The sequence below is a fragment of the Ammospiza caudacuta genome, chromosome 18 (assembly GCF_027887145.1).
Source record: "Ammospiza caudacuta isolate bAmmCau1 chromosome 18, bAmmCau1.pri, whole genome shotgun sequence".
Classification (NCBI taxonomy): domain Eukaryota; kingdom Metazoa; phylum Chordata; class Aves; order Passeriformes; family Passerellidae; genus Ammospiza; species Ammospiza caudacuta.
The window spans coordinates 13,969,541-13,992,853 of NC_080610.1; the positions used below are offsets into that span (position 1 = coordinate 13,969,541).

Below are 23,313 nucleotides of genomic sequence, written 5' to 3' on the forward strand. Positions count from 1 at the left end.
ATTTCAACACATGATCACCTTCCCCATCCTCACTAGGACACCTCCTGTTCAGAAACTGGCTGCTCCAGATGCCTCCTCATGGTGGGAGGGGAGGAATAGCTCTCAGCTGGAGCATCAACCTGGGTAACTGCAGACTGTCCCTGCTGACAGGAGAAGCCCCTGTGCAGAGCAGAGAGGATGCTGTGGGAGCACTGCCCACAGCTAAGGGCACAGTGCCTCCTGGGGTGCTGGGTGCTGCCACTACACCCCACCAGCCAGACCCCTCTCCTCTCCAGCAACGTGCTGGGCAGAGAGCTGGCCCTGCTGCCAGAGATGCTCCCCAGCTCTCACCTCCCTGCTCCTTCCAACCCTGTGGAAGAGCTGGAAGCTCTGAAGGTCTCCTCTAGGACAAGCAAAGCAGATTTGGGGCTCAGCAGGAGGCTGCTGGGGTGGAGTTTAGCAGCACACTGCGCAGGGGATGGAGGGGATCAGCTAACTCTCCTCTTGGCCATCACCTCTGCAGGGCTGTGAAATTCCCCTCTGTTTCCAAGACCCGTGTCCTCCATGCTGTCACCTTAACTGGCTCAGAGCAAAGTGCCTGGGATCCCAGAGAGGGATCAGCCGTGGTGCACAGGCAGCAAACATCCCAGCTATTGCTGGGCAAGGGCTGCTCTCCCCTCCCAAACATAATCCATTCACTGCAGCTCGTCTCTGTGCCAAGAGTGGAACCCTTGTGAAACCAGATCCAAACGAAGCCGAGGTCACAGCGATGTTTCAAGATGAATGGAGCACTCCCAGAAGATGTGGGCCAACTGGCTCATGTACAAACCATTCATTCCATAGGATTCCCCTGTGTCAAGTCACACAGCCCATTCAAAACAAAACCAAACAGAAAAACCCCTCCACCCAGCAGCCTGGGTGCTGGCTCTCTGCCCTTCCCCTTCCCATCTTCACTTCCAGTATAAACCACAGCCAGGAGGTGTTTGTGGGGTGCTACCCAGGATGAGCAGCACACTGGGGATTCTGGTCCCTAAGAGACAGCCAAATGCTGATAAACCCAACCTACTGGCCACCAGCTCCATGTTTTGCTCTGGCAGAACCATTGCACAGCTCCATTACATCTCTCACATGGCTGGGAAGATGCTGATGTGTATTAAATAAACCTCTGACTTTGGATCCTATCCAGAAAGTGTTTGCCATCACAACAACCTCCCCAACCTCAGTGGGACCTAAACTTAGTGGGATTTGGCACAGGACTTCTCTGTGTGACCCGTCAGTCCTGTCTTGGCTTCCTCAGAGCAGACAGAGTGAGGGGTGAAGAGGAGGAGGAGGAAGGGGAAGCTGCTCTCACCTCTTGCTCCGAGAGCCCGTCGATGATCTCGGACACCTCGTGCTCGCTGCGCGCGGCCGACATGGAGAGCCCGCCACTGCCCCTCTGTCCTACCCTGCTGGGAAAGGGCAGTGACACTCTCAGGCACTGATGCTCCACTTCATAAGCAGCAAACCACCTTCAAGAACATTTTGACCTCCATAACAGCCATATCCCAACATCCCACCCAGGCCACCCCGTCCCACACTGTGGGAAAGGCACCTGCGTTTGGGGCTCGCAGGTCAAGAGCCCCTCAAAACCACTTTCCTTACCTGTGTCAGCTTCCTGGACTGCTAGAACACGAGAACATTTCATTCCCAACCACACTCTCCCCCCCAACATTTTCCCCTGCTCACCCCACCACAGCAATGGCACAAAGGTGTTGGTGTCAGCACCGAACCATTAGCCCTGTGCCACCACATCTGGTTTGCAAAATGCTGTGGGAAGTTTTAAATCAAACCCATCCACTGACATCTTCCCCTTATAGCAACAGCCACACATTCCAAGGAATTACAACTTTTCTTATGAATCAGGTAAAAAATTAAAGCATTTCTCAGTACCATTTCTCCCTTTCTCTTTCAGGCAAATAAAGCCATCAGTTAGAAGTTTGGACCCACCCAGCTGTTAGTGGGGCACAAGGATGGGATGTTGGCAGAAGGGTTTAGGTTTTCTGCATATCAGGTGACCCCAGGCAAGGTGCCAGGATTGAAATGGGAAGGACAGGGAGTTTTCAGCAAAAAGGGTGGAGATCATGAAATCGAGTCTTCTCCTGGCAGAAAACAACATGACCTCAATTGCACTTCCAATGAAGAAAATGGACAGGGGGTGGGAGAGACAGGGGACATCCCTTCCAGTGAGACATTTTGCTCCCTTCATGTTGTCTGTGGTCATTCCAACAACCTCTGCAGATGTTTCTGCTCCCATTAAAGCACGTGCATGTAATAAATCATCAATGTGACCAAATGCACCTGCAAGTTTTGTACATCTTAATCTGGGCACAGCAGTGAGGCAGGAATTAGGGCTGTCCCAGACAGGGACAGGGAGCTAGCCCTGGCCTTGATGTGGCCAGCTGGGAGATAAGCAGCAGAGGTGACAGAGGCAGTCACATTGCTGACATTTTTGCTCCTTTTGGCTGTGTGTTGAGCCACCCTGGGGAAAAAGCAGCAAGGGAGAGGATTTGAACCTCTGAGTTAAAAGAACTTAAGCCTTTTGCATTTTCCGAGCTCTGCCACACTAGCTGGTCCTGTTCTTGGACATGGTGTGGTGATAGCCTTTTGTAATTTAGTTGTTTTCATTACTTAAGGAGAAGGCTTGCTCGTGGTATTGGCCTCACTTTTCCTATCCTTTCATACTGGGAAGAGTTCATCATGGATAGAAACTGGGGAAAAAGCAGCAAGACTCACGTCTGTCTCTCTGTCTGCCTTTAACCGGAGAGGGAGAAAAGGCACCGAGAGCCGCCCCAGCCCGCTCCTCCCGCTACCAAACCCACACCCGTTCCCAAAGAGAAAAGAAAGGCTGTCTGATACCAGCTCAGCCCCTTCCTACCGCTTCTCCTCTAACCTCTGCATGCGCTCTTGCAGCTCGCGTTGCTTGCGGATCTCCGGGAATTGCTTCTCATAGTACTCGCGCACTTTGCTCTCCTTGGCACGCCGCCGAGGGTTGTTCTCTATGCGCTCCACTTTCTTTTCCCAGGCCTCCATCAGCTGGTCATAGCGCTGGCAAAACTTCTGCTCCTGAAAGGGCAGAGCGAGAGAGGGAGCTCAGAGATGTGCCTGGGAAGGGCAACTCCTCCAGGCCTTGCCCGCGATGGCTGCTCAGGCTGAGCGTGAGTCATGTTGCTTAAAGAAATACAATTTATTAGGACATGGACATGCTCCAGGGCCTGGGGCCAACCCAAGGGTGAATTCTCAAAACAGGCCATCAGGTACCCTCAGGCTCTTTCCCTCCAGATCCAATGTGTTTGGTGGCACCAGGACTCCTACCCAGCATGGCTCAGCCCACCCCTCACATCTGCACATCTCACTGAGCATCCTCTGGCCCAGCAGGTGCTTGGTTCAGCAGCCAATGGCCTGTGCTGGGGAGGAGCCCCTGCTCCACACCCCAGCAGAGAGCAAGGGGCCTGCCTGAGGCCACTGAGCAAGGAGGGACTGAGACATGGCCTTGGGAGGAGGCACAGGGGGCAGCAGAGGTGGTCTCCACTATCTGAGTAGGGTGTGCAGGGCCATAATTTTGGAGCTACCAGTTCACCATGCTGGGGAGAGCTTGCCACGGTGCCCAAGGCCAGGTACCCCTTCCTACCCACACACACCAGCTCCAGCAGTCACAGCTCTGTGCTTGCAGTGATGATGGGACTGGGGCCATGGGGCAGCTCCAGGCGAGGGCCTGGCTCCCCAAAATCAAGAGCCAGGCACCCAGGCCCAAAGCCATACAGCATGGTGGCCTGGCCACACACTCAGCTCCTTCACCATCCTAAAAAGCCAAAGTACTTTTCCTGCTGCTGCTCCTCTTTTTTTGGCCCATGTGACAGGACAAACACATCCCACAGCAAACCCAGGCTCTGCCAAAACATGGCACTGCAAAGGGTTTCCACACCATGAGCCCCTGGGTGACATGGCACACCCACCAGGTCCAGCACTGCACTTCTGACTGGTATTTATGGGACAAGCCTGGCAACACTGAAATAAGATTTGCAACACAAATGAGTCTCCTCCCATTACACCCCAAATCTCCTCTCCCTCCTCCAGCCACACTCTTGCTGGAGGAGAACACCCACGCACAGGGAAGGTCCATGGTGGGAAGATCCCTGTCTGAGAGCCTCCACAGTGGCAGCAGTGCCCAGCCTCAGCTGAGAGCAGCTGGGGGACCAGAGGGGCTTTAGGGTTTCAGTTTGTGTCTGACAAATGCCTTCCAAGCCCCAAATCAGGAAGTGAAAGCAGATGTTGCTCTAATGGCAAACCCCAGGTCACTCCTGACCCTGATGCTGCTTTCCAGAATGGTGGCTCAGCACCAGCACACTCAGCACTACAACAGAGACACAGGGAATCCAGATTTCTAAGAAATAAACTCATCTCTTGCCACCACTGCCCTATGACCAGAAGTCTGAGGCTGCAGGATTTCCCAGAGGCACTTTGTTCTCATCCCGTTTGCTCTTGGCCACAAAGAAAAATCAGGAGAGGTAAAAAAAAACCCAAACCAAGGGAAATGCACAGCAATCTGCAGCCCATGTCACACCACTCCTGGCACATGGGTTTTGTTTGTCCATCCTGGGTCTGGCAATAATCCAAGAACAGCAACACATCTTTGATCTCCTTGGCCTTTTGGAGGCACCTCAACAATAATGTGAGGCAGACAGAGCACCTGAAGCCCCAGAGCTGAGCCAGATTAACACTTGCCCTGCAAATAAATCAATTCCCACTTGAATGCCCGGAGCCAGAGACTGTCCTGCCCTGCATGGATGCACAGGAGGTGCTGGGGTTCCATCAGGAGCTGAAGGAAACAGCCATGAGATAAAAACAAGGAAGGAGAACAGAAATTGAAATGCCCTGAAAGCCCACATGGGGTATCTCACACTTTGGGCGAGGAGCTACAGGTAACACCAACAGCCTGCGGCAGCTTGGCAGAATCGCAGCTGCTGCTTTTCACCTCTCCCAAAGCAATGCCATCAGCCCCCTGAAAACGAGAGCTCCCACCCTGCCAGCAAATCTGCTACATCCTCCTGCTTTCAGAGCATCACATTTGGGAAGAAGCTAAAAATACCCCATGGAGTTTGTGAAGCTGGTGCCCGGTGCTGCCAGCCCGCGGCGCGGCCGGGAGAGAGCCCAGCACGAGGGCTCAGGCTGCTGACAAGCCTTGAGGCTGTCAGAGGTTTGTGATTCCCCGTGGGAATGAGCCAGTGCTGGGCCCCACATTGCCACCACCCCAGCAGAGCCACCTGGCACAGCCCTGGCTGCCTCACAGCCAGCAGGGCAGCTCTTCTTCCTCCTTTTCTTCCACTCCTTGGAACAACTCAACAAAAGCTTTGTCCAGAATTCCTCTCCTAAGGAACTGGCATTTGAAGACGGAGAAAGCAACATCAACGTTATGCTGCTGATTCCCCAGCAGCTCACACCCTGGCAGCAGGGCAGCAGTACCAACCAGCTTCCCCCAGGCACAGCTCTGCCCTCCAGAGCACGGCTTCACAATGGACTGGCTGAGCATTTCCTGAGCTCCCCACCATGCAAACTTCAAACCCCACTTCAGCTGGGCTGGGCTGCAGCATCCCCATCCAGTGCTTTTCGCTCCAGCTGGGACACACACTCCCTGCAATCTCCTGCATCCTTCAAAAGCCAGGATTCCAGGCATCCTACAGCACTGCAAACTCCTCAGATCATCACAGCTCCACCACCAGGAGAAGCTCCTGGTCAGGCACTTCAGGAGCAGAAGCATCTATTCCTTCTCCGTGCTTCCTCTGAGCAGCTCTAAGCAAGCGTGTCCACTCCTGAGCAACCATCTGTGCTGGCTTTGGGCAGGGGTGCCCCCTCTGCTCCCCTCTCCATCACCCCAGTGAGTGACAGCGAGCCCAGCCGGACATGGCAGGGATCTAAAAATGGATGGATAGTAACGCTGCCGTAGCAGCTGAAGGCAGCTCGTGGGCTGTGCCAAGCCCCAGCCCTCCCACAGCTCCAGGGAACAGAGCAGCTCTCTGGAGGGAGGAGGAGAGCGAAGGTGACAGGAGGAACCAGCCCAATCCCTCTGCAAGCCCCGTGGTTTTCCTCCCTTGGCTGATGCAGACCAACCTCTCACAGGCAGAACAGCTCCCTTCACCATTCCCTCTCTGCATCATCCCCCCGATGGCAATTAAATGTTCTCTGCTGTGCTGACCTCCGTGCAGGCAGGAGGGAGCCCTGTGGATCCTCTGGGATGGGGCTCTGGGGGCTGGACCCTGCTCTGACCCTGCTCCAGCCAGCCCCAGGCAGCAACAATACCCCAGAAAGCAAAAGAGCCAGAAAGAAATGCTGGCATGTGGATGGGCTTTGCTAAAAATAGGGTCTGCTACAAAATAGGCAGAAAAATAGCTAAGCATACCCATTTTGCAAACAGAATCAGCAAATGTATTCACTTTGCAAATTCAGCAACCGTATGTTGCCTATTTTGTAGAATAGGCAAAATGCTTCCCTAAACTGAAAAATCCCCTTTCAAGGACACTGAATAAACTGGCTGGCAGAAATTCACCTATTTTGCATGACAGGCGACTTTACTGCAAGTCGTATTTTAGGAACTGTGCTCTTGCAGCCTAATTAAACCTTTTCCCCCAGCTCCTTGATATTCACACAGAGCAGCTCACTCCAGGCTTAGCACAGTAACCAGCCATTTCCACCAGAAAGCAGTTCCTGGGCACTTCCCTCCTGCTTCCAACAGAACCACGTGGTGCTCTGCAATCCCTTTTTTGAGGAAGGGAATATTGACCCACTTCCCACCATGCAGAATCCTCAGCTGCAGGAGGGGAGGTGCCCAGAGCATCACTGGACTGCTGTGCCACATCCTGATGGAGTTGTAAGCCCTGTACCCCTTGCCCTGGGAGAAGCTTTATCATTGACAAGTCTAAATGAACACATATTTGGACACAAATGGGAGACACAACCATTCCTTGGGAATGCAAGGTCTGTGGCTTTTGGGATACTGGTAGAAAACAGCAGGAAAACAGAAAGCATGAGGAAGGAAAAGAATTATTCAAAATAAATTAGAAAATAATGTGATATCTGCCTTAGAAATGTATGTATTGGACGTCACTTTTAAAGGTACAGCCTTCAAACCACTTCCCAGGCTTGTTATTTTGAATTTTTCCAACAATTCCTCCCAGTTTTGGCACTTCTGTCAAAACCAGCCCTGAAGACACTGAGAAAACCTGCACCATTGCCAATGCAAGACACACTGGCTCTTGAGCTGCCCCAGGACAGAAAACACGAGACAGCATTTACATTTTCCTTGTGAAACGTGAAGCCCTGTGAGCAGAATCACCCATCACTGAAGGAACTCTGCAAAATCCACCTGCCTGGTGGGAGCCACTGGTTTTCCTGGCATTTCCCCTTCTGTGCTGGCTTTGCCTTCCAGCTCCTGCTGGGAACCACTGCAAGTGTCAGCACGGAAAATGTACAAATTCTGTGAAACCCACTTGAACTTTCTCCTCTGAGAACTGCAGACTTTGCAACAAACGCCTTTGAAGCCTCATGACCAGCCCTGCCTCGCCCCTTACCCAACCAGGACCTGTGTCCTTAAAGGTCACTGGAACTCTCTCGCAGACAGCATTGCCTAGAAACAAACTGGCACGGAGCTTGAGTTTTGTTTTTAAACCACAAATTCCTAGAACATTGCTGTGTGGTCAGCTGGAAGGAGGCAGAGCAGCCTTCAGACCATTTACCCGAAGCAGAGTCAGCTTGTTTCACACCTCTCTTAGGGTTCAATTACTCACAAAGCAGACATTTATGCTGTGAATAGGCTTTCTGAGATCAATGATGGGCTCTGCTGCGATTAAGCCAGCCCCAAGCGTTTGCTCTGTGGGAGGCACTGCCTGCAGCAGGCTCCGGGACCTCTCCTTCTCGTGTTATTTTAAGCGGGAGAGATTCCACAGTAATGTAACAGGCAAAGTACAGAGTAGCAGCACCTCTCTGCTGGAAATCATCCTTTTCTTTCTCACATAATAAATTACGCTCTTTTATACATAGAAAATAAGGTCTGAGGGAATCACTTACCCACTGTTTGCGCGCATGATTTCTCCTCTTAAAGTATAAAATTAACTTTTTCCGCATTGCCTGGTTTCTGTAAAGAGAGAGAAAAAAAAGATGAGATCTGATTAACGAGGCGGCTGAAATACACAGCCTGGCTTTCCCCACTCCCAAAAGAGTGTGCAGCACAGTTTCCACCTTAACTTGGAATTGCATCAACTTGAGAACAGCAAATGCTCTTATCTCAGACCTGGAGCCAGCTTAGAGAAAGAGCAACAAACCTCTGAGACCGGCAACTTCACCCACATCTGTGGGCAAACCAGGACTAAAGCTGAGAACTAAATTAATAAAGTCCCACTGCAAACCTTCCCTGTGTTCTCAGCACACACGTGGGCAGACACTCAGCTCTGCATCTATCCATGGGTCAGGCTGGTCCTTCAGTGATTTCACACTGTTCTGCAGAACCCCAGCGGGTGCTCAAGAGCTGGGGGGCCCGGGCCAAGCTGTGCATGGCAGGAGGTGGCACCCCCGAGCAGAGCCCACCCTGGGCACCCCAGATCAGCAGTGATGGGCATGTCAGAGCACACACGTTCCCCCAAGGGCTCTGAGGGCCTGATAAGGAGGCAGGATCACAGCACGGCTTGCAGCACTTATCTCCTGACCTCTTGCTTCCTTGGAGCTGTGCCCGACAGAGCTGCAAACAGCCAGCCAGGAGAGTTCAGCCACTTGCAGAATTGGGACCTCAAGGGGGAATCTGGCCACCACAACCCCAACCACCCCAGCGTCTGCCCAAACATCCCCTCACTTTCTTCTTCTTTCTACTTTCTAAAGGCAGCATGAAAGAACTGCTCAAAGAGAAGCAGCACGGGAGCAGAACAGAGCTGAAAAGGCTGCAGGAGCTCCCAGAGGCAGCGTGAGCCCCAGAGCTGAGCTCCTGTGGCTGCTCCTGTTGCTAATATTCACAGCAATAAAGTCTCTAGGTAAAAGGTAGAGACCAGGGGCAGAGGAGTTTCCTTAAGTCATTTATCCCGATTAAAGGCAGAGCTGCAGTGTGTAATTACTGATCAGGAGCTTAGCAGTCTCATGTAGGCATGTTCTGTGGGATTTAGCTGAATGAAGAGACACCCTTGCTGCTTCCTCATTCCCCCCCTGTGTGGCTAGCAGGAAGGGAAAGCCCATCCTCCTGCCCTTGGAAATCCCTCAGCATAATGAGCAGCAAACAGGATTGCTTGGGAAGGGGCAGAGGGCCCAGATCACTCAGAGAGAACTGGGGGCAGTCCTGGCTAAGTTTAGGGATGGAGAACATTGCAGAAAGCATCAGCATTGCAGAGAGCATCAACATTTTTTAAACTCTCTTCTTGCTACACCACTGAACCATGCATGAGCACTCACAGGAATGACAGTGAGCCCACAGCAAGGGCTGCCCTGGGAACCACAGCTCCCTGCAGCACTGCTTTGCCAGCCCCAGCTCCCCACACGCTCCTGCATCCCTTCACATCACACACTGTGAGCTTTCCCCCATGGCCCCAGCACCGTGTGGTGCCTCAGAGGGCAGCAAACCCTCCCACAGAGACCCAGCCAGACACATTTCCTTCCAAGGTTCAGCTCTTTGCAGGGTCACTGTGCCCAACAAACACATTCCTGTTGTTTGTTTATTCCTGATTCTAATGGAAGCTCCAACACAAGGAAACCTTTGGGGTGGTGCTAATGATGCTCATGTGTGAGATGGGTCCTGGATTGTCCCTTGGGGCCAGCCCAGCTCAATCAGGCCCTGCCCTCCCCATGTCACCTGGGTGACATCCAGGAGCATCCTGGGGTTCTGACACCCTGCTGCTGCTGCTGGATGTGCTGCACAAGTTCTTAGAAAACAGGAGAGCAAATGCAGAAATCAGCAGCTCTTATGCAGCTGATGGGTTGCCTTGAGGTGTGCATCATGGCTGACCTTGAAAGTGCGAATACAGGCAAAGCCTTGATGGCTCTGCAGCTGCAAAAATCAGAAATGCCTTGAAAGCCAGGGTATGTTTACCACCACCAAGGCTGACGTAATCAAAGAGTGAAAGGATTACAACAACAACAAACCCCCTCATGCCCTGAATGTTTTTGCCACTTTATCTTTTTGTTTTGTTTTGTTTTTGCATAAGGTCAACCTTTCAAAGGTTAATACAATCTTGGTAAATATAAATAGGCTTCACAGTTTATCTTGCTACATGTACTGCTGTTACTTAGAAACCGTTTGCAGCGAGGTTAATTCGGGCCATGTGTCTCCCAAGCACACGCTGTGCTCCCTGGGCAAATCAGCCAGCCCAGCACAACTGCTGTGCACAGGAGAGGAAGGTGAGGGCTGTCTGCTGGGAGCTGGGCACTGAAACAACCACTGAGGAGAGGCACATGGTAAGGGCTGCTCGTGCAAGGTGCCAGCCTTCCTCCCTTCTCCTCCTCCCCTGCCTGAGCCCTGTCGTTTGCTGGGGAAAGCACCAAGGATGGAGACCTGAACTGCACAGGGGTGAAGGAATCAGGCGGCTCCCAGGCAGGAGGAATGGTGCTCCTTAGATAAAGCAACAGTGACTCTTGTGGGCAGTTGAAAGTATTGCTGGGCTGGCCTGTCACACCAGCCCGGGTGGGGAGGATGTGTGAGCTCCCTGCCTTACCCTCAGCAGTGTCCCTAGGACTGGGCAGGCTGGGACGGACACAGAGCCCCCCAGCTTCTGGTGAGCTGGTGTCCAGAGGCTGCCAGATGGCACATCCCCATCCTTGTGGTCAACAATTCATCATGGATGGAGCCCATCTCCACTCCTGACTTCTCTGTGCTGCAGAGCTCATCTCTCCCCCCTGCCCCACTGCCTGGTGAGCTCACACAGGAGCACAGCTCTCAGAGCCAGCCCCAAACTGCTGAGTGAAACCCATTTCCCACTGCCAGCACAGCCAAGCCAGCCCTGTGGCAGGCAGCTGCTTCCACCTTCCCTGCCTTGGCCCAAGACTGCTTTTGTTTCACGTCTTTCACAATGGAGCCAGTCAAGGAGAGAACCTGTAGCTCTGACTTTTGAGCCACTTGGCCCAGGTCCACACGGGTCCTTCCTGAGGGTGATGTTGAAAGGATGTGGGTGCACGCCTGCGCGTCAGGGCTGCTGTGTGCCCACGTGGGGAGCTGCCAAAGCCCTGGAGAAGCTCCCAAAGGACACAAAGGGCTGATGCACACCTGGCCAAGCCTGGGGAGACCTTCAACCGGTGCGAGACGAGATGAAAGGAAGTTTGCTATTTGAGCAAAGCTAATCAGGGGTATTTAATTACACAGGAACGTCTTTCATCAGCCAGAGCAAACAAAGTAGGGACCAAACTCAAAGAGTGATGGGAAGGAGGCAGCGAGCAGCTGGCAAAGCCATTGTACAGCAAGATGGATCACACAGGCAAGAGTAGGAAACTGAGGAAGCTCCAGCCAAACAAAGCACAGGGAGATGAGAGACCTGCAGATCAGGAGATCTGAGGAGCACAGCAAGAACACTCTGAGGTGAAACCAGCCTAGAGGCAATGGAGACCCAAAGAGCTCTGAAACCAGCCCAGAGGCAATGCAGACTCAAACAGGTCTGTCCTCCCCTCCGCTCCTGGGCAGGGCTGTGCCAGGATCCCCAGCTGCAGCTCAGGGCAGTCACTGGCTGAGTCCCACAGTGAGGGCAGGAGCACCTCACCCTGCTCACAGGTCACTGCACTCATTCCCTGCGTGCTCTGAAATGGCTGCAGCACACAGCTCCAGCTGCTAACACACTGTAACCCACTGACCCCAAGGCAGGGCACGCTTCTGGAGAGCCAGCTGTTCAGAGCAGCTCCTTGCAATATTTAGAAACACTTTCTGGGCAAGAGAAGCAAAGCAGATCTTTAGTTATTTACCCCAGAGCCCTTGGGCACTGGGATGGATAAACCCTCAGCACCATCAGTGCCTCTGAGGGTGAAGGGGCAGAGGTTTGTAACTCTGGATGTACAGTCAGGCAGGCTGGTGGTGCCCAGAAACACCTCTGCCATGCCCTGAAGCCCAAAGGGACAACACAAGCCCAAGTGTTGCATGTTACTCCCCCTCCAAACCAGAATTGGCTTTTTACTGGCAAGAGGAAGAAGCAGAAGGTAGCAGTGTGTGTCTCCATCATTTAGTAATTCATCACCAGGTAATCTGCTGCCTTGGTGCATGCCAATAGAGAATAAAAGAGATGAGAAACCTTGAATGGGATGAGCAGGGAGCTGCTAGGTGAATTTCTAATGAGGAAAATGTCTACAAGCACTAATAAAAAGACCTGAAAGAGAATGCATTAGTAATGACAGGGTTTGAAAGAACATTTGTGTTACATGTCAGGCTTCAACTGTGAATTTAGAGGCAATCCAGTGCTACTAAATCCCCTAAACAGCAAGTAATGAAAAGATGACTTAAATTTCCCAATGTGAAGTGATTTGGAAAGCCACAGTTTGAGATTTTCAGAAGACAGCTGTTCTACTCTTTGGGGGGGGCACTTCGAAAACAAAAAGAGATTCAGAAGCCCTGAAACCTCTGTGAAAATCCTGACTTCAGATTTTGATTCTGCAGAGGCAGATCTCCTGCCCTCTCCCCAAGAAGCTCTCAGCTGCAGACAGGAACCCAGATGTGCAAATATTAACAGTGCACCCAGCTCTGCTGCTGCTGGATCTGGGCATGTGAGAAAACCCAAACCACACCGAGCTCTCCTTCTGTTTTAACTGTACATCCAGAGAGGTTCTCCAACACCTCCCTAAGCATCTTGAGGGGACACAATCTGATTTCCCCCAAGATTCCTGAATTTCAGTGTAAAGCAAGGAGAAGCTCTTGAAGGGGAGGCTTAAAGCAAACCCTGTGAACAGCACGTACCCTGGGCTATTCCCTTTGCTTTCTGTCTGCTTTTTCAAGGCTCAGGGAAGCTCACATTTTGCTTTCAGCTACAAGTCTCACAGAATGTGATTGCAGGATGACTGCTTTGGGAAGGGGGAGGAGAGTCCTGCCGGGTGTTTTCATGGCTGACCGAGCAGGAATCTCCTGCCTAGAGACCAAGGCCCCCTTGGAGAATATCTCTTCAGACAGACAGCAGGTAATTGATCCTGCTCATGTGAACAACATCTTGTCGTTTCTCAAACACTTGGAGGAAAGAAGGTTAATATCTTTGGAGCCTGAGCCTGGGGAATATGCAGAGTCACTACAGTGGCAGGGTGGGAAGGGCAGCTCTCATCCTTGTACAAGCAGCTGGCAAAGCCCTGAAATAAGGACCCCGACCAGAGGCATGGTGCTTCACTGGTGCACCAGCACATTCTGCATGTGTTGTGTTTCATCAAGATGTAGAAAAAGGCTCTTTTGTAGCCTTCTCAACTGATGCAGAATCACTCGAGTGGTTTCCAGCTGTGCTCAGGGCTGTGATGCATCTTGAAGAAAGTTTTCAGTCTGCTGCAAAGCCAAAAAATTCTCACCTTGACAAACCAGCCACGGGGGCAAAGCTCACCCCATCCCTATGAAATGAGGCACTAAATGCCACCTTGCCCTCCTCTTCTCTTGATGGGGAAATGGCAGAGCCCTTCTCTCCAACAACACAGGAATTTCAAACAGAAAGGACACGGTCCCATCAAAGGTAGGTCAAGGCTTTGGAACAAACCACTCAAGGGTGCCTTGGATCCCACAGCAGATGTAGCATACAAAATTAACCATGTTTGCTCGAAGCCTGCACTCACAGGTGAACCAAAGGGACCGCGCAGGCGAGGAGCAGAGCACAGCCAGGCAGCTAAATAGGACTTAAAAGCTTTTGAAGCTGCAAACACTGGAATGAACTGGGGCATGAAATTAATTTTAACTGTACTGAATAGGAGACAGGCCATAAAACTCCATGAATATGAGAGACCGGTAACATTTCAGTGAGAGCAGAAATTCTCCCGGTAAGTCCCCAGCCAGCTCTATTAGCATACGTGACTCATCCCAGCTGAAAAGCAAAGCAAACAAGAAGGGAGAATTAAATGAGTGTTGCAAGGCACAGAGTATAGCTGTGGAGAAATCGAGGAATCCTGGCTTTCTGATATTCAAATGCCTTCCCACTGACACTTGCAAACATTCAACTGAGAATAAAAAATTCACACTAAGAAGCGTTTAAAAACAAAGCAAAAAAAAAAAAAAGCTATAAAAGGTATTTGTGACAATAATAGCCTGGCCATCTTGTGCCCATGGGGCTCCAAACCAGCTTCACATGGGGCAGTTCAACACAGCCAGGATGCAGTGAGGATTTGTGGACAGAATCACAAGCCAGATGATTTTCCAGCAATCTGTCAAAAGGTTTTTTCATCATGGTTAAATCTGCATAGGGTGAAGCTGTTCTGGAGAATCTGCATCCAATTACACCTTGCAGAATATAACCTGCGGTGTCCTGGCAGCTGTCCTGATGTTCTAATGCATCTGGCTGGTATCTCCCAGCACCCTGAGGATTTACTCCATCCTCTATGGAAACAGCCACCTCCAGGCTATGGAGCAGAAGCTGCTCTTCTGGAGCAGAAAGGCACAAACATATTAACAACAAGGAAAAGACAAAAAATATCTTCAAATTCAGCTTGTGGAAAAATTGTAGAGCAGATGTGAACATCCAAGTGTAACTCAGTCAAAACAGAGGAGTCTGATATCTTTTGCTCTTGGTCAAAGGACCCTGAAACATTTGTTTGAAAGAATCACCAAAATCTTCATTTCCTATCTGCCTCCCAAACATCAAAATATCCTTTAAGGTGCAGCACAGACAGGGAGATGGGAGTAAAGACACACCAATTTCTCTGCATGTCCACCAACAAGTAGCCAAGTGCAGACCAGACCGAGGGACCTCCAAGACAGACCCATGGCCAAAACCAGCCAACATCTGGAGCCCAGATTGCTCAGGGGCCTTTCACTGACCCAGATCTGTAACTGTGCTCGGCTGGCATCAATAACCAGCTGAAGGCAGCTAATTGCCAGGTTTCTGGAAGGAGGAGACGGAGGCTTTTCATTAAAATGTGTGGTTTCCTTCCCGTATTTTTGCAGCATTAATCACAGCAAACATTAACCCCAAGCCTGCCTGCTCCAACCTCTCCTTGGTCTGTCCCTGCCACAGCTACAGCCACGTGGGGACTGTCACTGTGTGGGGTGGGGACAAGCCTGCAGGGGCAGGGATAGAAGGGAACACCTGCCCTGCTGGCTGGTTTGATGGGGCTTCACCTCTCACCACAGTTTCACTCCCGACCTGCGCAGTCAGTTCCCTCTTGTTTGCGCCCGTCTTTCAGGCAGCAACCCAGGACAGGAAATGGTTTAAATCACAGGAAAATGTGATCACAAACCCACAGATATTGGCAGGGGAATGGAGAGTGGGTGAAGTATCCGAATCTACTTTTAACTCATTCTTTGAAGGACAACAGTAGGGATCAGCTTGAAGCCGCCACCTTCAGCACCTGCACTGGGATGGCCGTGGGGCCCCTCAAGGCATCCCTGAGAGCTGGTGACTCCCAAAGCCCATCAGAGCTGGGGGTGAGCATGACCATCAATGCAGAGAGCCATCCTTGGGCCACACAAGATGGTTTATCACTCATCAGCCCCCTGAAGTGACAGGGACCCCCTGAACTGACAGGGACACCCTGAACTGACAGGGAGCCCCCAAAGTGACAGCGACACTCTATGCCCTGTGGGAATTGAGGAGCTGGGGGTGACTCTGGGCTGGAATGTTCTACAGGGAGAGCATTGCTGGGATGACACAGGAAGCTCTGGGTGGAGCAGGAACAGAGCAGGGCCTGGCAGTGAGCAGCAGGGTCACATCACCAAACCCTCCTCCCTGCGGCCCTTGGGGACAGAGAGCCCCTAAACATCGCCACCTCCTGCCATGCTCCCCTAGAGCAAAGGTACAGGAACTCTTCCCTCATAAACCCCCGGGATCAATTAACATACCGCTGAAAAGCAAGAGATTATTAACTTTTGTTAATAGATTATTAAAGATGATTATCACCAGCTGACCGAGCTGGTACCAAAATAGACTCACAGCTCAGAGCAATCATCAGTTCATTCAAGGCAGATAAAAAGTTTCAGATCTGGTTTGACTATTTAAATTTCCAACAATAATCACAATTATCGCTATTCTCATTATCTGTTATAGTTCTTCTATGTTCAGGAAGTCACTGTGGTTATTAAACACATGCTGATGATTAAATCATGTATTGAGGTGATAAGTCAAATTAAATGATTGCTAAGTCTCAGTAAGTATCTTTGAAATAACCAGTTGTTATTAGACATTCAAGAGGTCCTTCATGAAAATCTAATTGTAATTGCAACTTTTCGTTTTACCTCATCTTTCTCGCATGCAAACACACACACACACACACACACACAGAGGCAGCTGATTTCATATTTCAGTACGGGAGAAACACAGAAGAAAGCACTTAAGGTAAGTGTTGTCTGGGAAAATATCAAGGACCCCCATCCACCCCACCCTCAGAAAATCAAACAGCACCTTCAGCATCCACCCTCAGCTACAGCCCCTGACTGCTGAGCTCCTGGAGCTGGTTTGTGCTCCAGGCACCCAGAGCAGCTCCGACAGGATGCTCACAATTCCTCAGCAGCTTTAATTGGGGTCTGGGAGCAAGCTGGCACCCCTCCTGCTCCCCTCTACTGCCCAGCCTGACATTTACAACAGCTTCATCGCCACATACTTACATTTTAATGTTCTCATGGTACTGCCTGGTGTCTGAAGGCTGGTTGTATAACGGCTGAAACAAATCAGAGAAACGAAGGCATAAATGGTGCGGTCTGACATTTAGGAACTCAAAGCCACCAGCAGTGGCACCCAGCCCCTCTCCCGGCCGTACCGGAGGCTGCTGGCTGCCGGCAGAGCCCCGCTGCATCCCGGAGCATCCCGGGGGAGGGCGGGCAGCCCGGCTGGGCTCGGATCGGCGCGGCGGGGACGCGCTGTTATTCACCGATTAAGAAACGCACTGCGCCTCGCAACATATGACACGGGGGAGGCGAGGGGAGAGCGGGGCTCGGGGAGCGCGGAGAGACAGTCTGTGAGCTGCGAGTTGTTATGTCTACGCGCTAAAAGCCTGCCTGAGCCCGCCCAGCGAGCCAGGCACGGGTAACTGCGGGCAGGACAAGCGTTTGCTCCTGGGGCTTCCAGCGCTGCCAGGTCCCCCTGCACACCTGAGGACAGCGATGCCCATCTGCCATCAGAATGTGCTTTCCCCAGGGTTGCTCTGTGCCCCACAGCCTCAGTGGGGATATGGCAGGGAGCTCCATGGGGAGGCAGGAGAGTTGGATCCATCCCTGGTCACTGCCCCGCTACCTCTGCCTTCCCAGGGATTTATCCTTGGCAATCTGGAGGGTCCCACCTCTGTGAGGGAGAGATGCCAGAGACCAGGCTCAATCCCACCCAGCTCAGCACACACTCCAGGGGCTGCCACCCATTGTGTCCCCATCAGCAGGCTGACAGGGTGCTCAGGATTAAGCCCTTCCACACTTCTATTCATTGTCTTAAGCTGCTGGGAACATGTCCAAGAGTAGGATAACCAAAATCTTGCCATAGCCCAACCATCACCAGCAACCATCACCTAAAGAGCACAGCTCAGGTCTGACCACAAAAACATCACCAAGTACTGAAGGAGTTCATCCACCAACCTTCCCCAAACCAGCTGTGAGCATCTCACATCTGTGACCAACACAGCAGAGGGACATGTGATGGCCTGGCTGAAGGCAGCACCCTGACCGTGCAGCCTTCAGATACACACACCAGCTCACCCTGCTCCTGTGGTCAATAGGGCTGAGAATGTGCTCTGGGTTTACCCAATTTCACCCCAGATTAAACACAGGAAAAGAGCAAAACATGTGCTGAGCATCTGCTCAACCAGGTGAGCAGCACTGCAGGCGACAGAACACGTAAACAAAGATGGGTCCTTTTCCCCTCCAGTCTGAAGAAGGTGTTACTCCCACATCCTCTGTGGTATCTCCCTATCAACATCACAGGTGCTTGGCACAGAAGCTTGTTTTTCCACACAGCCTGTTTCTACTTCTCTGTAAAACACAGATTCTGCTTCACCACACAGCACAGCCACATCAATCCTCACAGAACACAGACTGGGTGTAGCTGTCCCTGCTCCATCACTGCAGCACCATCAGGCCATCAGCTTCTCTCTCTGGCTGTCCTTGGACGTGTCCCTCTCCTCTGTGAAAGCACACGTAACCCTGGGCAGCAGGGGCAGGCAGAGGCACATAATCCCCAGGCAGACAGGCACAGGGCATGAACCCCTGTGTTCCAGGAGTGCTGACAGCCATCCATGCACCCATCACCTGGAGAGGGGCTGAGGGCTGCAAGCCTGCCAGGAGACACCTGAACACCCTGTGCTGGCAGAGCCAGGGCAGATGAGAGGGATGAGCAGATCCTCGTGAAGGTGACATTCTCAGTGGTATCCCTTCCCCAGGGGTGTTTCTCTCAGGAATCCTCTCAGATCTGCTGGTGTGACTCCAGGCTCAGAGCTGGCTGTGCACTTCATGCTTGGAAAGCTCAGAGGAACACAGACATCCGTCTCATCACGTAGCTCCAGAGGCAGGTCTGCACCACAGGCAGGAGGAACAGCCACAGCTCCAGAGCATCACATCCTCAGTCACCCTGGAAAGCTGGCAGGCCTTGACCAGTGACTGTCTTCTGGGAGAGGACTGCAGGAACTGGAAATACTGAGGAATGATCATCTCCCTTCCCTCCTTGCTCATAAATATCAAAGCAAAGAAGCTTCCATGTTGCAGGTCACACAGACCTTCCTCCTGGGAGAAGCAGTGCAATTAACATTTTGGTTTGGACCTGCGTTGGAAAATGCTCACGTCCACAAGAACATTACAGATGCCCTGATGCCAACCAGATGACCAAATGATTCCTCTCAACTACAACCTATAAATGATATGAACACTTAGAGTCTTAGCTAGAAAACTTAAGTGTTAGCCGACAAGCACTGGAACACATCATTTTAAAAGAAATGCCCAAACACTCAAAAATATGAAATTCTGGGACCAGAACCCAAGACCCACATGACACCAGTACCTCAAAGAGATTTCTATCTGCACAACAGCCTCAGCAGTGGAGCAAGCCCAGGAGACAAGTTCTACTCACCCACAGAGAACTTACAGACTAAATACTTAAAGAAACTTTATTCTCAGCAGGGCAGGGACTGAGAAATAGCATCTTCCCTCAGAGCCACCAACAACTCCCAATTCCACCTTTCTCAGTAAGTAAGCAGAAGTACAGCTCACAGGTCAGATAGGTAAGGTGATGTTCAAAACATACCCAGTGTTTCTCCAGGGTTAGGAACATGTAATACATTTCTCTGGAGAATGACATTTTAGAAAAACATAATTGCAATGCAAAGCTATTACTGGAAAAGCCTTGTATTTACTGAAAGCTCTTAGAAATAAACCAGAAAGGTCTCAATTGCTTTCTGGGGACTGCAGGGTTCAGATTATACATCTCAAAACTATTTCTCCTGGGGAAAACACGCAGACATTTTTTAAATGGTAACACTACACTGCAGGGGTGACACAAGCAGAGCCCTGGTTTACTGACTCACAACCTGCTCCTGACCCAGAAGGGAGCACCAGCTTCCCAGGACCCAAACTGGATCCCTGCTTCCCAGAAATCCTTGGCCTCCTGCTCCTGTCTGCCAGCACAGCAGTACTGGTGCCATTAGTGACCAATTCCCAGCACAACCTCCCACCCCACCCCATGAGCTCCAGCACGCTGCTCATTCCTGAGCCAGCGTGGATCCAGCACCATCACTGCTCCAAAGTCACCCACCAGAGCCCTCTGAACAGCCAGGACAGCACATCCCACAGAGCTGACAGCAACACACAGCCCGGCTGGTGACAGCCACACCTCTCCCTGCACAGACTGGACTGGCACCAGGATGCCCAACCTCCCTGCAGGAGACCCGTGGGCTGGGGCAGCTCCAGGGCTGGAGCATGTGGTGTGTGACATGGTGGGGCAGGCATGAGCATCAGGCACAGCGTGCTCCTCTTCCTGGAGCTGCTTCCTTTCCAGCTCAGAAGGAGCTGTGACCATTCATCTTGTCTCTTGGAGGCTGTTGGCAGGTCCTGGGCACTGCTGGGCCATAGGAAGTGGCCCTCCCATGGCAGATGGGCCAGACAGTCTGTAGGATGCCCAGCTGGCTTCTCTCAGTGAGGTTTCCCCTTTTCCCCTGCCCTCCAATGAGCAAGGCACAGACACAGAGGAAAGGTTTGCACTGGTCTCTGTTACAGCCCCTACTGTGCAGTGTCAACAGCCAGGGAGAAAACATCAACAAAATGAAAAAAGGAAAAACAGAGTGAAAAAAAACAAGCAAAGAAAGGAGGAGGAAGGAAAGGAAATGCAACATCTTTTGGATAAGGAAGCACCAAGCCTGGGCACTGCCAATCTTCAGAGCAGAAAGAGCAAAGGGTTTGACCCTGGTGACTCAGAGGAATAATAATGAGTGTTACCTCCTCAACGAGGAAGTGGGCTTTGTCACGTGTGACCTCTCCCTTCTGCGCAGGGGAAGACGGCAATTAGTGCCACCCCCACAAGGCAAGTGCAAATTACAGCTGTGGAAGCCTGAACTGCCTGCTCCCATCTCCTGCAGACTCCATCCACTGCATCCCACGGCTGGTGCAGAGCAGGGATTGTCTGTCAGACTGGCTCTGATCCTTCCAGCAGCATCACTGCCAGCGCACCTTTCTCCAGGACTCAGCTCCAGGGGTTGTTTCCAGCTGCCCCTCCAGCAGTCAGTCCTTTGACTACAGATGGATTTTTCCAGATGAGGGAGAAGCCCCAAACTGGCAATCTGTCCTAAGTTGTTTTCTCAGCTTCCCCGTGCATGAGAGAGAGTGAAATAGAAGTGTGCAAGTGCTGATACTTGCAGGTTGTGGCAGCTCACAGAGCACCCTTCAGCATCCTCCTCCATTGTCAGTGGGTGGGGCAGAGGAGAGTGCAAGCACCCATCCCTCCCCACAGCACTGAGGCTGGCTGAGAGGCAGCAGCTGAGCAGGCAGCAGCCCCACAGTGCTGGTGCTCTGCAGACGAAGCCTCAGCATCCCCAGTGGAGGCAGACTGTGCCAGAGTCCCTTCCACCCCCCAGCTCCACTGCAGCGCGGGAGGAGGGAGCCAAAGGGTTAAACCTCAGCGAGGAGGGCTCCGTGTGTGTGTCTGCCTGCGTTTCGGTACTCATCTCAGTCACTTCGCTTCCTGCTTTGGTGCGGTGCCAGCGAGAGGTCCGGGCCAGCAGCGCATTTCCCTGTGACAGACACACGGACAGCCACAGGGACGCAGGGACAGCCACACAGGACGGCTCCCCCAGCACGGGCAACACTCACCAGCTCCACCTGCGGACCCAGCCCTTCCAGGATCCGGTGGGCAGCCTCCGCCTTCTTCTGCAGGGAGGAAAGGGGACAGGAAGAAAAAAGTTACTTGTGCCATCGGTTACGAGTCGCGGCTCTCTGCTCAAACCACTCCTGAAACCTCCACGGAGCCGGCACAAATCCCATCCCTGCCTGAGAGAAAAGGTTCAGCTCAGCCTCCGGAGCGGCACTCGGGTTATCACGGCCCTAAAGCATCCGAGCCGTGCCCAGGAGTGACCCGGAGCCCTGACCCGTCCTGTGTCGGTACCTCTGCGCCGCTGCCCTGCCAGGAGGAGAAGGAGGAGGAGGAAGAGGAGGAGGAGGAGGGCGGGCAGACCGGCACGCACGCAGAGATGCCCTTTCTAGGATTCATCTCTTGACGAGCATGTGATCATTAGAGTTGAGCTGCCCTCGCTTCCCTCCCCTCCCTGCCGCAGAGCAGCCCTTCCCCGTCCCCTCCCGCCCCCGGCCACGCTACCTAGCGCTTATTACAGGCACAAAAACCACCCAGGAACACGTGTCAGGGGCTGCGCAGTGCTTACTAATTAAACAGGCCTGAAAAAAAGACATGGGCTGGCTGTAGCAGCAGTCTAAATAAAAGATGACATTTTCAGTAAACAGCACTTCCTCGCAGAGCCAGGCTGTTCAGGGGGTTACTGACAGTCCAATAAATCCAGATCACTGCGTGCTGCCGACACCAGGGGCTGAGCTGCTACAGCCAAGTACCCGACAGTGATGGGGATAAGGAGATGGATTTTCAGAGGTTCAGATAAAATAAGCAGTTTTAGCTATTTTGGGGTAAGGGAGAGAGAAATCCCAGTTTAGCTGCCTAAAACAGGGAGCTGAGCCCCACACTGGGGAGCAGGGGTGGGCTGGGGTCTGGGCTCCTGGCACAACCAGTGGGGCTGGGCAAATCTGGGAAAACTTTCCAGGGAAAGGGATTTCAGCTCCAGGGGTCCAGCTCACGTAGCTCTCCAGCATCAGGCACCTCTCACACTGTCTCAGGGCAGGATGAGTTTCCCAAGGATTGTCTCACCAAAGGCTGGCACACAGCCCTGCTGCTTGCCCCCGCATCCACCCCCGTGGAGAGTTTCCAAAGTCTCATCTATCCCCCACTGCTGGCTGGTCCTCAAAAGCACTGATGCAGCTGTAGGTGTGCAGACTCCTCACCAGAGCCTTGTGCACCCACACAGAGCACACCGGCACTCTGAAAGAGTCAGCCCAAGCAGAAAAGCAGCTGTGGGAGTCACCCTGCCCGTGGCAGGGCTCAGGCAAATGGCCCTGGCCAAACCCAGCCCTGTCCCAGCTGCAAAGCCTGCAGCAGGTGCCTCACCACAGCACGACCAGGAGAGCTTCCAGGTCCTGTATTTGCTGTACACAAAGCTTTTGTGCAATATAACAGGGACTTCAAGGGTGCTAAGAGAGATGTGACTGTGCAGGGAGCCTGCTCTGGCACCATCCCCCTGCTGTCAGTGCATCCCTGCCTGGTACCCACAGCATCCCCACAGCAGATCTTGGTGGTCACAGATGTCACCAACACTGCCCACCTGATTCCATGAATGGGAATGAGCCAGGTCTGCCCAGGGACCTGCCCCTTGGAAAAATTCATCACACAACAGAGAACTCTGAGCCAGAGCTTAATATTTTGGTCTTCGTGAGTGATAAAATCTGCTGGCCTTGGAGAACATCAGCACTGTGGCACTGAAAAGTCTTACAGAATTAAATCCAGGAGGTAAGATTTCCAGGAGAGGAAGGATCATTAACACCACTAAAACCACTAAAACCACTCTACATCAGTGGCCAAGAGGACGATTTGGCCAATGCCCTCCTGCCTGCCTTTGGTTGCTGGTGAGCAGGAGGCATCAGCTTACCAAAATTTT

At 52.2% G+C, this 23,313-nt stretch overlaps 1 protein-coding gene across 1 annotated transcript in view; it reads right to left on the bottom strand.

Annotated features, from left to right (window-relative positions):
• Positions 1-23,313, bottom strand: part of NCOR2 (nuclear receptor corepressor 2) — a 224,697-nt gene that overhangs the window by 75,361 nt on the left and 126,023 nt on the right. Inside the window, exons 7-11 of the mRNA XM_058816892.1 lie at positions 21,410-21,466; positions 16,739-16,791; positions 8,077-8,143; positions 2,894-3,081; positions 1,331-1,424 (exon numbers count right to left, since the gene is read on the bottom strand). Of these exons, the coding sequence (XP_058672875.1) occupies positions 1,331-1,424; positions 2,894-3,081; positions 8,077-8,143; positions 16,739-16,791; positions 21,410-21,466 (459 nt within the window). The remainder of the gene's footprint in view (positions 1-1,330; positions 1,425-2,893; positions 3,082-8,076; positions 8,144-16,738; positions 16,792-21,409; positions 21,467-23,313) is intronic.